Source organism: Camponotus floridanus, unplaced genomic scaffold (assembly GCF_003227725.1).
Source record: "Camponotus floridanus strain SB8 unplaced genomic scaffold, Cflo_v7.5 scaffold241, whole genome shotgun sequence".
Taxonomy (NCBI): domain Eukaryota; kingdom Metazoa; phylum Arthropoda; class Insecta; order Hymenoptera; family Formicidae; genus Camponotus; species Camponotus floridanus.
The window spans coordinates 88250-105000 of NW_020229372.1; the positions used below are offsets into that span (position 1 = coordinate 88250).

The 16751-nt window shown below is 28.3% G+C and overlaps 2 protein-coding genes across 4 annotated transcripts in view; one reads left to right on the forward strand and one right to left on the reverse strand.

Moving 5' to 3' along the window:
• Positions 1-1202: 1202 nt before the first annotated feature.
• On the reverse strand, positions 1203-4915 carry LOC105248159 (tail-anchored protein insertion receptor WRB-like). 2 transcript variants are annotated; one of them, XM_025409114.1, is made up of 4 exons: positions 3556-3976; positions 2856-3021; positions 2468-2535; positions 1203-1786 (listed from the first exon to the last, which is right to left on the reverse strand). In XM_025409114.1, the coding sequence occupies exons 1-4, from the start codon at positions 3601-3603 to the stop codon at positions 1598-1600; spliced, it is 471 nt and encodes a 156-aa protein (XP_025264899.1). In that variant the 5' UTR covers positions 3604-3976; the 3' UTR covers positions 1203-1597. The 2 variants fall into 2 exon arrangements, with proteins under 2 accessions (XP_025264899.1, XP_011251097.2); XM_011252795.3 differs by lacking the exon at positions 3556-3976 and adding an exon at positions 4757-4915 and having other exon boundaries at positions 1205-1786.
• Positions 4916-9478: 4563 nt separating this feature from the next.
• The window catches only part of LOC105248161 (dual specificity protein phosphatase 3), a 12711-nt gene continuing 5438 nt past the window's right edge, over positions 9479-16751 (forward strand). Inside the window, exons 1-3 of one of the 2 annotated variants that reach the window (XM_025409112.1) lie at positions 9479-9609; positions 15348-15378; positions 16576-16621. In XM_025409112.1, the coding sequence (XP_025264897.1) occupies positions 16592-16621 (30 nt within the window). In that variant the 5' untranslated portion in view covers positions 9479-9609; positions 15348-15378; positions 16576-16591. The remainder of the gene's footprint in view (positions 9610-15347; positions 15379-16575; positions 16622-16751) is intronic. The other variant, XM_025409111.1, reaches the window with a different exon arrangement.

The following is a 16751-nucleotide window of genomic DNA, read 5'->3' on the forward strand; positions in this document are numbered from 1 at the left end:
ACAAAGAGCTTGCTCTACGAGTTCTACATTTGCAAAGATACTAGATAACTTATCAAAGATATAAATCTGCTACATTTGTCCTTTCTTCGGTTTTTGTTTATAATCAATGATCAAGAACAACATATTTCTCATACAACACAGAAAATTGTAGCAATATTGCAATGTTATTGTAATATTACAACAATATTAATAATATTGCTGCAATATTTTGTGCTGTATGAGTTGTCATTATTACCTTTTAAATCATTATGGAATGTACACGACAGCGTTCCGTATTATCACGAATCAATTGTAGAAAAAGCACAAGATCTGGTCATTCTACTAACTACCTCTAAAATTAATTTTCATTTAACAGCTCCTTCTATCTCTATCTATTACTAAAATTTGATTTCTGTTTAATTTTCTGCTATATCTCTTACTCAAACATATGAATGCATCATAACTTATCATAATAGAATGCTAATAATAACATTGATGTAATAGTTACAACTGTTCCGGAGAATATGTTCGCCAGATTACTGCGAAATATAACATTACAGTTTATCTAAAAATCGTTTGCGGAATGATTAATGTAAGTTCATGTGTTATTGTCTAATATTCTATAAAATTTAATATTAATGTCACATTGAAGATCAAAAATGCTCTGAAACTTTCGTATTTAATACGTGTATTGTAACAAAAGCGAATATTTTAATTAAATATATTGATAAATAAAAGAAAAAAGAACATGTTTTCTTGCTCTAATTACCGCACCTTGGCTTTTATTTGCCAATTTTTTTACTATTTAATTATTATTATTTGAACTTTACTTTAATTAAAAAACTTTACTATTACAGAAAAATAATAAATTTTGCTATTATAAAAATTTTTTATATAAAAATTTTTTATATAAAAAAATTTATATTTCTTAATCAATCTCTTTTTATTTATTAATAGTTTACAATATAAAAGATATTTCTTGATAAAAGTTTTTATTATGTTTGTATTCGAAATCTTTCTAAATTCTTGTAAAAAAATTCCCTGAATCGTGTTCCCTGATCTTCCAAGTATTTTTGTTTAAAATTTCAGAAAAAAAGAACATTTTAGAATTTTTGGTGCAATTTTATGAAATAAGTGTTTTTTATTATATATATTTTGTAATACTTTTCACTTCTACAATGAAAAAATACAAAATATTTCTTAATTTTCAAATGTTAGAAAAATTTAGAATTATACTAAAAAAAGCTGCGGAATGATTTTGCTGCGGAGTACATATTCACAATATTTTGTTAATACATTAAATATATAAACAAAAATATATAAATAATATATTTTAAACATATAATCCACTTGGATCGTCAATTGTTTATAACATGAAAAATCAAAGAGAACATTTTTCAAAAAAATTTCTTAAATCTCAATAAAATTCCAAGAAAATTCTCTAATTTTTCCAGATACAAAAATCCTTGAGAATTTCAGATTTTTCAAGGAGATACCTTATGTAAATAGTGTTTTATTTTGATATTAATTATAATAAGACAATAATGGAACAAAAAATAAAATAATGGAACAATAAATAACAAAATATAAATACTTATTTACACTACAGATAAATATTTTATACACGGAGCTTTATGCATGCAGACACTCCTAATCGGACGATCATAATCCAAACTAACAAAGAAATAGCATTTTCATGTTGACATGGCCAACTCAGAACATCTTGTAATGGCCATAATGTACCTTCTGATAGGATAATCACAGGTTCTTTTTTATATATATATAAAAGTAATAAAATTAATATACCCTGAAAACATTATGAAATTTGATAAGAATAATAAAAAATAAGTTGCATTTTTAAAAATAAGAATATTGAGATCTTTATTAGATTATAATCTTAAGTATAAAAGTTAATAAGAAATAAGAAATTATGTACAAATCTTTTTTGTATATTATACAATGATTAATCCATATCATTATTGTTTTAATAGAAGAATAAAATTATAATATAAAATTAAATATATATATATATATATATATATATATATAAAATTATAAAATTAAATATATTTAAAATAATCTTTGATTTATGGATTAATAACTATAAATCAATTATCACAAGCTTTTACTAGAATAATAGGGATAAATTAAATTATAACATTAATTTTTATAAAATGAATAAATTTTTATAAAATTTTATAAAATTTTATATTAAAAATAAATATATATTTTTAATATAAAATTTATTTGCAAGTAATATAAAATTTACATAAAATATATATTTTATTACATGTTCTTTCTAAAAAAAGGACAATATTGAATTATGGAATAAATTAAGTAATTTGGAGAAAAAAATGAAAACTTTCACTAAGTTTGTTAAGTACGCCAAATCATAACAATTACAAAAATTTGTACTATTTCTCAGATCTAGTGTTATAATCTAATAAAGCTACAATGTAGTATCAAGAAAAAGTAAATATATACATACATTCAGTATATGAAAACTGTAAGTTAATAACATTTGCAGTTTCAATCTCCAACTTAGTCGTTCATCCACTGTAAAAAAAAATATATACAAAAAATGTAAATAATATAGCTATATAGAAATATATATAATATTTGTGGGTTTTCATATAAAATGACAAAACTACATTTTTATTTTATAGATAAATATTTTTATTTAATATTTTATTTTAATTTAATATTTCAATTTAATATTTTATTTTATTTTTTTACTTTGTTTCCTTACAAACATTTTTTATTTTATGTATTATACTGATTGTTTTTATGAAAAATTATTTGTAATTTTATGATTCATAAAAGTCAATTAGTTTTATTATAATAATCTAAAATGAAGAAGAAAAAGATAAACTTACTGTTTTTTTTCAATATATTTTCCAATTGGTTACATCTGCGTTGAAGCTTGGCATACTTGGCAAATTCGTTCATTATGGAAAGTCCTGTCATTTTTTCTTTTAAATCATTCAGTTCATTTCGCAATTCAATATCATACTTTCTTTGTGCAAACACATGTGGAAATATCTATATTTTACACAATATTTTGAAGCGTAAAATATTATGCAGCTTTATATATCATTACAATCACATATATACTTATACATACTTATAAATACAATCACATACATGATTATAATATCTAGATTTATAAAAATAAATAAAATAATTCTTGCAAATTTTGGTAAATGTTTAGTTTGACCCACTTTACTTCAATTTTAATAAAGATATACTCAAATTGATATATCTTTCCATGAAAACAAAAATATGGACAAGTAAAAATTAAAAATATAAAAAAAGCTTTAAGCTTTAAAAATAAAAAGCCATTTGAGGAGATTAAGATATCTGTTACTGATAGAATACTGACAATATGAGCATATGTTGCAATGAAAAAAAAGATACGTGAAATTTAAATAAAAATAGATATTTCTATACATTTACTAGTTATTGTTTATTGTTTATTTCTTATTTGGTAAAGTAAAGTTCACGTCACTTGATGATTTTAATGCAACAAAATCTATAATCATATAATTTCACATAGGTTTATATAACTTTCCATACAAAGTGAGATATAAATGCAACAAGGTCTACAACTGTACAATTCCACATGGATTTTTTGGGCAGCTTTCTATATGAATCAAGATGCACCCATATTATGCTTTCAATATACGACAAAGTTTACATTTATTTTTTATTTATTGCACAATTCCATATAGATTTGCAACTTTCCACATGAAGCAAAGGCTATCTATGGATCTGTTCTTTTCAACTGCACCGCTGCACTAGTGCAATTAGTTAGAGTGAAAGAAAGCATGTTTGTCTCTTTCTAACTTGTTGCACTAATGCAGCAGTGCATCTGAAAAGAACAGACCCTATATTGACCAATGCTCTCAGTATATAAAGTGATATACATTCAACTTTCAATATAATGTTAGATTCAAACACATACAAGAATAAATGCCTAAAGTATACAAAAAATTGCAAATCCATGAAATTATATAAATATTAGACATCATCATCAAACCTATGTAAAATTATACAATTGTAGACCTTGTTACACACTGAAAGCATTTGTCGATACGAGTGAACCTCACTTTATATGGAAAACTCTGGTAAAATGTATCTGCTACAGAATTGTATGATTGTAGATTTTATAATATTTGGAATTCACTTTGCATATATAAAGTTATAAACCTACATGAAATTATACAATTATAAACTACTATAAATGGTATTAAAATCACCAGGCAATGAACTTTATACGGATTTAATAAGCAATAAATAGTAAACACGTGGAAGTTATTCTTACGCTTATTTTTATTGAAATTTCGTGTACCTTTTCATCGTGCATATCACTAATTATAAACCTGCATGAAATTATACAATTATAAACTTCTATAAATGGTATTAAAATCACCAGGCAATGAACTTTACACGGATTTAATAAGCAATAAATAGTAAATACGTGGAAGTTATTTTTACGCTTATTTTTATTGAAATTTCGTGTACCTTTTCATCGTGCATATCACTATTTTATGATAGATTTCACAAGTAACCTTTACAAGTAGCACTTAACTCTTCATATCATCAAGCGACGATTTTTAACTTACAAGTCTTTGTTTTAATACAAAAATACATGATTAATTGTATTTTTATTACAACTTTTAGAGCGGCTCAAATTAAATATTTACCAAAATATATTTAACAAAAATAGATTTATTAATGACTCCAAAAATGAAACGTGTGGATTTTGATTACTCACAAATTTGATAAAAAATGGTATTATATTATCTAGAATGGAACTCAAAGTAGTCACCACAAGTAAATTCATGTTAAATGATCAACAGGCACAGATCTCTATCAGAGAGAAACCTAAGAGCAACCATTCCACTCCAATGATGATCACAGTAGTAAGTATATACAGTAGTGTCAGTGTGTGAGACGGGCCGGGTTTTTTCGCGCATGCGCGGCTATGTTGACTGTTAGGTTAGTAGTTACAGGTACGTATCTAGTATCTGCAGAAGGTTAGTGCGACGTGAATGCTGAAAGTTTTGGCGGGCTTAACGTGCAATAGAGGAAAAGAGAAATTGGATAGTTGTTGGTGAGTAAATATTAAAATGGATTATAATAATAATAGTAGTAATAGTAGTAGTAGTAGTATTGGAAAAGGAGTTGTTAAAAAACGTAGAATTAGAAATTTTCAACATTCTTGGCTAGATGAAGATATTTTTAAAGAATGGTTAACTCCTCATCCTGTAGAGAATATATCCATAAAATAATTTAAAAAATAATATTTTCTCTTAAATTATAAAAACTTTTGCAAAATTATAAATGGATGACCAACGTGGTACTATGGTACACCTTTTTATGTATAAAGATACTTCATTGATACTACGTTCGCCGCGCATGCGTGAAAAAACCCGGCCCGTCTCACAACACTGAGTAGTGTCACTTCGGTGTCGGCACCTTTGATGTGCTTATGCCAAGTCACATGACCCATCGCCATATTGAAAATTGTAACTTAGCGCGTAAATTAGAATTCTCTCTCATAAAATGCAAAGTTATTGTATAGTGAATAAACATAATGCAATTGTTAATCGCATTAAAATTTGTTTAGAACGAGATTATAGCTTTTTAAATAATGTTAATACATATATTTAAGAGGTTAAATAAATCGCATAAGCACAAGATGCATATTATACACATTTAAATATCAATTACCTTCAGACATTTTTATTTTTTCTGTGATTGACACAAAATTTAAATTTTATCTTTATACTTAATATTTTAATATCACAGCATAACGTGTACAGTTAGCATGTGACACATATGTAGCCATATTGAAAATTGTACAATTGACGCATGCGCACTCAAAATTGCGGTCTTTAGAGAACAAAGAAGTACTCCTCCTGTATGTACACTCCGCGACAACGATTCGTTTCGTGGTCCCTCTCGCGGGGCAAGGGGAGCGTAGCCTCTAACCAATCAGCCACTGCCACGCTGCCAGCTGATTGGTCACTTCTACGCTCCCCTTGTCCCGCGAGAGAGGAGCCACGAAACGAATCGTTGTCGCGCAGTGTACATACCATAGGTACATACTTATACTGAGTGATGATTCTGAGTGTTTACGACAATTAATCGGATCTTTGATCGGACTGAGCAGTGGTACTCAGCGATAGACTTTCTAAATTTCCCTAGACTAATCCGGATCAATGATGTGTCTCTGAAGTAAACGAATTAGATTAACAACTTATTCTTATTTTATAGAAAACATCTTATTCCAGTAAAATACATTTGTTTATTAATATATATTTGATAAAGATATATTAATTAAAAGAATAATAAAGTATCTTCTATAACATCATAAGTCTCTTTCTTATGATGTTTTTCACAATTTTTTCGATCAGCTCGACCGCGGGTGTTTACGACAATTAATCGGATCTTTGATCAGACTGAACAGTGGTACTCAGCGATAGATAGCTTTCTAAATTTCCTTAGATTAATCCGGATCAATGATGTGTCTCTGAAGTAATCGAATTAGATTAACAACTTATTCTTATTTTATAGAAAACATCTTATTCTAGTAAAATACATTTGTTTATTAATATATATTTGATAAATAATCTAGTAAAATACATTTGTTTATTAATATATATTTGATAAATAAAGATATATTAATTAAAAGAATAATAAAGTATCTTCTATAATTTCTTATGATGTTTTTCACAATTTTTTCGATCAGCTCGACCGCAATTTCTTTCGATGACTATTAATCTAATTCGATTACTTCAGAGACACATCATTGATCCGGATTAGTCTAGGGAAATTTAGGAAGTCTATCGCTGAGTACCACTGCTCAGTCCGATCAGAGATCCAATTAATTGTCGTAAATATCCCGCAATTTCTTTCGATGACTGTTAATCTAATTCGATTACTTCAGAGACACATCATTGATCCTGATTAGTCTAGGGAAATTTAGGAAGTCTATCGCTGAGTACCACTGCTCAGTCCGATCAGAGATCCGATTAATTGTCATAAACACCCTCTGATGATCAGACATCAGATCAGAGTGAAGATGCTTTTCCATGCGGCGTAAGGGTACGACCACATGGACTGATGTTTTCCGCGTAATGCGTACCGCGTAACCAATTAGAGGCGTAATTCTTTTGTGCTCCTGTTATGCTATAATAGAATTACGTCTCTAATATGCATCTTGTGCTTATGCGATTTATTTAACCTCTTAAATATATGTATTAACATTACTTAAAAAGCTATACTCTCGTTCTAAACAAATTTTAATGCGATTAACAATTGCATTCTGTTTATTCACTATACAATAACTTTGCATTTTATGAGAGAGAATTCTAATTTACGCGCTAAGTTACAATTTTCAATATGGCGATGAGTCATGTGACTTGACATAAGCACATCAAAGTGATCAAAGGTGCCGACACCGAAGTGACACTACTGTATATACTTATACTGCGCTGAATTCAATTTTTTGCGTAAGCCGCCGAAAGTCGCATAGGCGTATTGACATATTTAGACGATTTGCATAATTTTAAAATGAACCAAATTCGGGTAAGAAGAAATTGTAACAAATTTTATATAAAATAAAAATTATCCATTCAATTTAGGTGTAATTCATCGCTTGCACAATATAACGAAATAATTTTAAGGTTCAAGGGTCATTCCATGAACTACTAAAAAACGAGTTCTTTTAAAATATATTTATCTAATAAAGATTAAAATAAAAATTAGAATATTTTATTTTTAATTAGTTAATCAAAATTAATAATTGTTATTATTAGCATTTTTGAGTATTTAATCGCAAATAATTATTTTTGTGAAACCTGTCTTAAGATATTAGGTGCGCAACTAAGTTCTCGCTGTTTTTTTGATGAAAATGCAACTTTATTGTGAAAAAATGGTTACAAATGAATCATTCAAAGTATTGCCCATCGCTAGCTACAACCCCTTCCTTTTTTGCCGCTGGGGCTGTTGTTTACAGGCGAGGAAACGACGCTCAACGTCCCTTTTGGCTTCAAATCATAAGGAACCCAAGTTCCTTGCTTTTGAATCATTCCCAACGCATGCAATCGCTTGGAAATGGCTTGGCGGGTAACTCCTAATGTTGAAGCAAGCTCTTCTTGCGTTTGGCACGGATCCTCATCGAGCAATGCCTCCAATTCAGCGTCTTCGAAGGTTTTTGGCCTTCCTTCACGCGGACGGTCGTCAACATCGAAATCACCGTCTTTGAAGCGACGGAACCAATCACGGCACGTTGTTTCACTTAGAGCAGCATCTTCATAAACTTTTTGAAGCTCTCGATGCGCTTCAGCCGCCGTTTTCTTCGAATGAAAGAAGAAAATCAACACTTCCCGCAAATGACGATTATTTGGCACAAAATCAGACATTTTCACACAACCAAAAGTATATGACGCCAAAACAAAATCACTAATATGTCAAAACGGTTTGTTTACCATATGTCTAAGCTTGGTTTATGACGTTTTGGATATGTCAAAATCGACCAGCACTTGCTGCTGGAGCCATCTATTGACAAACAGCGGGAACTTAGTTGCGCACCTAATATTATTTTTATTTATTTATTTATATATTTTATTTATTTATTATTATTTATTATTTACATACTTTTTATTTATATACGCTGCACTTCATCCATTTACTTCACCGTACATTATCTCTATAATCTAACCGTATGATTACGCACATTTTACGATAAGTACCAGATACCTAATTCACATGGCGCGTATTTAGCAATACGCCTAAATAATAATAACCAATAGAAAATCGATTTTAATAATTCTGCTGTGTTCTACAACAGAAAGTCTAATCTTTATTGGTTAAATTTCTTACGCTTTACGCAAAATTTAACGAAATACGCTTCATGTGAAAGGGCATTTTTTAAATGGCGTAAGTTCTGGCATATTACTAGAATACGCAAGATACGCAGCAGTACGCGCGTACGCATCTTACGCTGCATGGGAAAGCACCCTTATAGTCTATTATATGGCCGGTATTCATAGGCCGGTATTCATAATCCGGTCTTACATTTAAGATCATCTTAAGCTCTTATTCCAATCAATAGCTGCATTGTAGCTATTTGATTGGTTGAATGAGTTCTTAAGATCTTAAATGTGGCAGCTTTCCAGCAACGACACAGAGCGATACAGTGTATCATTCTATCTTCTTTCAATATCAGTAAACAACAAAGATAGAATGATATTCTGTGTCGCTCTGTGTTATTGCTGGAAAGCTCCCTGTAAGACCGGACTATGAATACCAGCCATAGTTCAGTTCTTATATTTAAGATCGTTTTAAATACAATTTTAGCATAAATTAATTTATTATATATTAACACCTCAAAATTTTACTTAAAACAGTCTTGAAATAAGAACGAATTATGAATATCGGTCTATAATTTTTATAAAGCATTTCTCATATTTTTCAAACAGTTGGTAGCCATGTGTACGACACACAAGTCTCGACCAGTCTCGACTCAGCTTCTAAATTGTGTACATTTGCGTCGTTTTGTGTCATTGTAGAAAAATACTGTATCGAATACTGTGTCACTTTGTATTACTTTTTTTGTTGGTAAGCTTTCTATATAATAACGGTAAAAAGTTGATTTATCGAGATTCGATGCTTATAACAAATGTTAATTTTATATTAGAAAATATCTCTTATAATATATATTTATATCTATTCATAGCTATGATATAAATATAACCTTCATATACATGAAAAAAAAATATAAGTAATGTATGTGGATAAATGTTTAAAATAGAAGAGGCCTTTTACTTCAAATTTTGATTAAATTGCTCACCCAGTGTGTAAAAATTAGAAATTGAAACAAAATTTTAATAATTAAAATTTATGTCGAATATTATCAATTATGGATTATGTGTGCGTGTGTGTTTGTGTGTGTGTGTGTGTGTGTGTGTGTGTGTGTGTGTATTGAATAATACAGATGCTGGCAATCTTGTCAATGAATTCTGGAACATAGCCACAATTATGAATAATGTTTGCATACAGATAAGACTTTTCTTAATAGTAAAATCTGTCATCTATCATTGTCTTTACACAGAGATCTAATAATAAATAAGTCATTACCGAATATACTTATATAACTATTCTTATATAACTATTCTAATAAAATTTTCTATTTTCAAAATGTGTTAATTTTTATGGTTCATTATTTTTATTACAATATCGAATGAGAATTAACTTGCCAAACTTTGTCATATATTTGAACTAGGAGGTAAACTGTTTAATTTTGTTTTCTTATCTAAAATTAACATTTGTTTCTATTTAATTTTACTACTAAAAAAACGTGAACATTATTCCGATACTAAAATTAACAAATATATAAAAAATTAACTTGATCTTTCTGACTTCTAAGGAGTTTATATAAAAGCATCACACACATATATTTTTATCATAATTTGATAGACAATCTATACTCCAAACATTTATTAATAATATTTTCAATTCAATTTTTTCAATTCGTAATATTTTCAATTCAATTTTGATATGTTTTTTTAAATGTAATATTTAATTTATGTTAGACAATTATAGAAAATAATGGAAATAATAGTAAAACTAATAGAAATAGAAGTAATTATTTATATAAAAATAAATTTAAAAAATGTATTTTTATCAAAATTTTATTGAATTCTTTTTTCAAGAAAATATGCTTTGTATATTAATAATTTATATTTTTCTAAATTTGAATGACTTTATTATTTGTCATATAATATGAAATTCATCTTGTGACAAAAGAGAATAATAATTTGTAATTAATAAACTACCCAGTAAGCAAAATGTTAGTAGGTTTGCAGCAGATTGGCAGCAAATTCGATCAGAATCCCACACCAAAACCGTAGCCATCTGTGTTCGCATTAAGCTTTTGTTTTGGCGGGCAGAGTCTATAAAATATAACCTTTCAACAACTGTCGGCAAAAACCGAGCAGAATCTGCGCGATACAATTTTATGTTAGATTGCCAGCAGAAATCGAGTAGAATCTACGCATGCAACCTGATGGCAAATTAACAGGAGAAACTGCACAAAATTTGCACTTACTTTTATTCATGTATAAATGCAATAAAATTGATTATTACAGGTGCTAAATAAGAATATTATCGGCAAGTTAATTACAATTTTCTTCTAAAATGACATATATGTCATATGTTATATCGTAATATATGTTAATGTAATATATGTTATATCGTAGTTATATCTTACCCAATAAGCAAAATGTTAGCAGTCTGCCAGCAGCATGCGAGCAAATTCAAACAGAATATTGCGGCAGATTGACATCAACTGCGTCCGGATTAAGCTTGGGTTCTACTAGCAGAATCTATCAGCATAAACCGACAGCAGATTGACAGCAGAAATCGAGCATGATCTGCGCGTGCAATTTGATGTTAGATTGTCAGCAGAAACCGAGCAGAATCTGCGCATGCAACCTGATGGCAAATTGACAGCAGAAACTGCACAAGATTTGCGCTTACTTTTATTAATGTTATATGAATGCAACAAAATTGATTATTATAAGTGCTAAATAACAATATTATCATAACAATATTATAAGTTAATTCGAATTTTCTTAGAAAATAACATATGTAATATGTTATATCGTAGTTATATCTCATATAGCGAAGGACTAATTCAATTTAATTAAATTAATAATAAACTAAATGATAAAAGTAAATGTAACTTGTAAAACTTGAGATGTAATTTATTATATTTAGAATTAAATTCTTGCTTTATACCTCAAATAGACAGTACATGAATAATTTTCCATTTATCATATTGATTCCAATCAGTCTAATATTCTGAATCTCATCTGCTTGGCTCAAATATCAGAAATTAAAGTGATAGAAATTAAAATGATAATTACTATATTCTGATCTTTTATTAATATTCGCGACTTTATATATATATTTCTGACAGAAATTAGATTACGAGAAAGTACAGCTCGTAGCGGTAAGTGAATGAACTATTGAATCATGCAAACCCTGTTCCGTTTCTGCCGTCAATCTGCTATCAGAGATTGTGTGCGCAGATCTTGTTCGATTTTTGTTATCAATTTGCTATCAAATTGCGCCGCACAGATCCTGTTAACTTTCTGCCATCAGTTATATCTGCAGACTTTATTTGATTTCTGTCGATAATTTGACATCAAATTTCATTGCGCAGATCCTGCTCAGTTTCTGCCGACAATCTGTTGTTAAATTGCGCCGCACAGATCCTGTTTAATTTCTGCCATAAATCAGCCATCAGTTATATCAGTAGGCTCTACTCGATATCTGCTGAAAATTTGATATTAAATTTCATTGCGCAGATCCTGCTCGGTTTCTGCTGACAATCTGTTGTCAAATTGCGCCGCACAGATTCTGTTCAATTTCTGATATCAATCTGCCGTCAGTTATATCAACAAATTCTGCTTGTTTCTGTTGACAACCTTTTGTTTAGTCATGTGAATAGATTTTGTTGTATTTCTGCTGACATGCTAGCAACATAATCGAATATATCCCCAAATAGCCAAGTCTGCCAAGATCATATATTGCAAATAATGCGCTACATATTATAACGGCAGCACTCTGGCAATAGTCGCGCATGATCTACCGTCTCAGTTAGTGCCAGCAAAAATGCAACAGAAAATAAGTCTTTGCATTATAATATGCTACAAAAAACTGCATATGCTACAAAATTGAAGAAGTCATTGGTATAAGTATAAAAGAACAGAAATCATTGGCATAAAAACAGTAGATTTTAAACATTGCATGTTGGCACAATAATGTCAACAGAAATTAAATAAAAATAGAACATAACATGACTACATCAGTTATATCAGCAAAATATCATCAGAAATCAAACTCATCTGCAGGTACTGTGTGACGGCAGAAAAGCGGCAAAAATTAAATATGTGCTGCCGTCTTAAAAGGTAAAGCGGGAAGCACAGACTTTTGCATAAGCGCACAACTATAAGCATAAGAAAATTGATTGGGTCCATTTTCTTATACATATATTTATAGACCTATCGATTTTCTTGTGCTTATGATTATGTTCCCGTGCTTTCGGCTTAATAACAAAAATATAGCAGAATAAAGTCATAAAGGGAACAATTTTCATCTTTTTCGAAGTTTCCTGTCACTTCATAAAAACAAGTTGATTGTAGCTACTGTGTCGCTTTTATAATATTTTAATATTTTTGAATACATAGTGTCCTAAAAATGATGTAATTATATATGTGTAATGTCAGTAATGTCATTGTTATGATGTAATTATATATGTGTAATATAAGTAATGTCATTGTTATAATCCAAGTGAGAAAATTCTTTGCAATTATTTTATAGGATCATTAAAGTGTATTTAATTAATAAAAAATATCTAATTAATAGTAATATTTACTATTTATAGTTTGACGCAAATACAACGAGATGACAATAACATGCTATATATACACGCTGTTTTCTTCTTTACTTTTCCACTAAACATTACTTTTAATTGGCTATTTTTATTAATTGTTTGCTCCATAATTAATGGTCTAATTAAAAAATTAGAGAATCTTTTGACTTGGATTATAATGACTGACATTGTTGTACATATAATCAATTATGTCATTTTTGGGACACTCTATAATATTCCCTGTTTTATTCCTGCTGCGATTCCGCTGTTACACTATAACAACAAGTCATGCACGATATCTGCCATGTATCTGCTGTCAGTATGTTATGACAAGTATGTTCTATTCTTGCTATATTTCTGCTATCGAAACATGATGGCAAGATTAATTTCATATTTGCTATATTTTTACGGACAAGGCAGGATGGCACGTCATATTTAATTTTTTCGCATTTTTACTTTCACACCATGTCAGCAACTTATACTAGTAGAAAGTAAACAATTGCGGACACAGTGGATAGGAATCTGCTGTAAAGTCATGATTAGATCTGCTATCATAGTGCTGACATGCTGCTAACATTTTGCTATCTGAGTCAGTTTCTTTATACAAACTGTAATCTTTCTGCCTTTAAAATTTGTAATAGACATTTGATGAAAATCTGTTCTAACAGATTTGGCTATTTGGATACATTTTCCCTATATGTCATTATATATTTGGTAAAATTACTTAAAATTACTTACGTTATACGTTAAAAAAATTATGTGTAAAGTATAAAGATCAATTTTATCTTTTCATTAAAGAATGTTGTACCTTTTAATACATTTCATTTTGATAACAATTGTTAAAATAAACTCGTTGAAATTTAATAAGGTTATTAAAAGTCATTCAAATTTAAAAAGAATAAATAAGTTATTAATTTAAATAAAATATGCTTATATACACACACACACACACACACACACACACACACACACACACACACACACATATATATATATATACATATACACACGTTAATATGTTATAAATACGTTATTTTTTTCTAATAACTTAAATTCTTTATAATGACATTAAGTTTGCAAGCAAAATGAAAATCATTTCATATAAAAAAATTTTGTTCTTTATTTTTTCACGAGAAATCACATCTTTACTGTTTATGTTACAATTTCGGAAATATCTTATAAACAAGGTGAATTAATAATTGTTCACTTTTAATATTTCTCAAAATATATTTAATATATCCCTTTATTTTTTAATAATGAAAAGAAATGTTTTTAAAAAAAATTTCTTAGAAAAGTAGTAAGGAAAGGTTTATCGTATATAATGCTATTAATTTTATTATAAGTAGAATTTTCGAGATTGAAAGTCGTCTTCATTTTTTTTAAATGCAATACTATATTTTATTATATTTCCTTATTTATTATACAGAATGTTCTGTATCTTGTACCCACTAATTATCAAGAGACACGGTGTCTTGCGCCAAGTTCATGCGAAGTATCAGCGCGGCTTCCGTGTATCTACGCGAATCGGACAGTTGAAAGTAACTCAAATTATCAGATTTCAATAACGGCTGAACGTATCAAATTCTTACTAGTCTTAATCGATAGAACAGATTTGAATTGTAGAAAGTATCTTTATTTTTGTGCTGCGTGATATATAAACGGAGATATCATAACGCAAAATCGAAATATGAAAATTTTCAATTAGAAACGTTTTTATCACCATTATCAACGCACATGTACACAACACATAAAAAGAAAAAACGTACGTTTCCTACTCTCGACAGAAGATTGCGCTAGCGATATTAATGACCTGTGTCATTAGTGACATATATCATTAACCGCATTTTGAGTAATGATAAGTAATAAAGTGCAAGTTAAATAATAAAAATTATTAAATTATTAATTAAAAATTCGCAAGAGTCAATAAGATATGATAATTGAAGCGGAAGGTAAATAAATATATCTATTTCACAAGCTAAATATAAATATATATATAAGTAATATATATACAGGGTGTTCCATTTTAACTTTGCCATCGAAATATCTCGTAAGTCTAAATGATACGAAAAAATGTTTCAGACAAAAGTTGTATGGTTTCGAGAGGGATATAAGATGGTATCATTAATTTGATCTTGAAGAGTCACCTGAAGCTCATGTGAAGGTCACCTCTAACTTTTTAAATGGGATACCCTATATGCTTTTGCATATTCTTGTAGCTCATCTTGAGAACTTTCCAAAACCCTATAATATTTTTCTATTGAGTGTTTTTCGAGTTATGAGGCTTGAAATCATTTTTTAATTTTACATAAACCGTAAAATATTTTGTAAAATATTCATTTTTGATTAGCTTACTTTAATACTTTTATGTACAAAATAATGAGAGGAATCAATTAGTATAAAGAAAACATAATTGTTTCGAAAAAAAATGTAATTTGCAATTAATGAAAAAATATGTAATTAACAATTACTTTTTTTTCTTAAAAACAACTATGTGTTTTCTTTACACCAACTAATACCTTTCATTATTTTGTACATAAAAATATTAAGATAAAATAATCAAAAAATGAATATTTTACTAGATATTTTATGATTTATGTAAAAATTAAGAAATTATTTCAAGTCTCATAACTTGAAAAATAATCGATGAAAAAATATTTTATTATAGTGTTTTGAAAAGCTTTCGAGGTAATCTACAAGAGCTTTTTTGGCAACAGATAGCCCTGACACCCTATATATATGCTTTGTGTATATTTTTCTGTTATTGAATGACAGATAGAAAGAGAGAAATACATGCATATATACTCATATATCATGTGCACGTATTTTTATATAATCACATGCCCACATTAAGGATAGAAATTTTTTCTTTTACTTAATCAGAATATAATTGACGAATATAATTAAATTAAACGTTTCTAAGTATTGATGATACCATTTACGTGATTAATTATATTGATTTCATATTTTTTTATGTACTTGGCGCACGTTTTTTATTTTACATATCTAGTTTAATTTAATTTTTGCCTCTAGAATTTTTTGTGATGTTAATTTAATAAAAAGAATTATATAGATTTAATTTAATAATATATTAATTAATATAATAATTTAAAAATAATTTACACTTTGTTTTTTTTTGTTATATACAGGACTTTATTAACTGACATGATGCAACGCATACAAGATAATAAGCGGGTAAGACATTTTTTAATATTTTAATGAATTCTTCTTAAAACAATAATATAAAAATATTGACAGATAAAAAATGTTTTAGCAAATGTAGAAACAAGTATATTTGTCTATTTTATCTCAGGTTTTATTAAAA

Excerpts from the sequence above, each read along its gene's own strand:
- LOC105248159 (XM_011252795.3), bottom strand. The coding sequence starts at position 4,825 with ATGAATTTACTTGTGGTGACTACTTTGAGTTCCATTCTAGATAATATA. Across the intron at positions 3,022-4,756 it reads TACCATTTTTTATCAAATTT|ATATTTCCACATGTGTTTGC; the intron begins GTGAGTAATCAA and ends TGTAAAATATAG. Across the intron at positions 2,536-2,855 it reads AAATATATTGAAAAAAAACA|TGGATGAACGACTAAGTTGG; the intron begins GTAAGTTTATCT and ends TTTTTTTTACAG.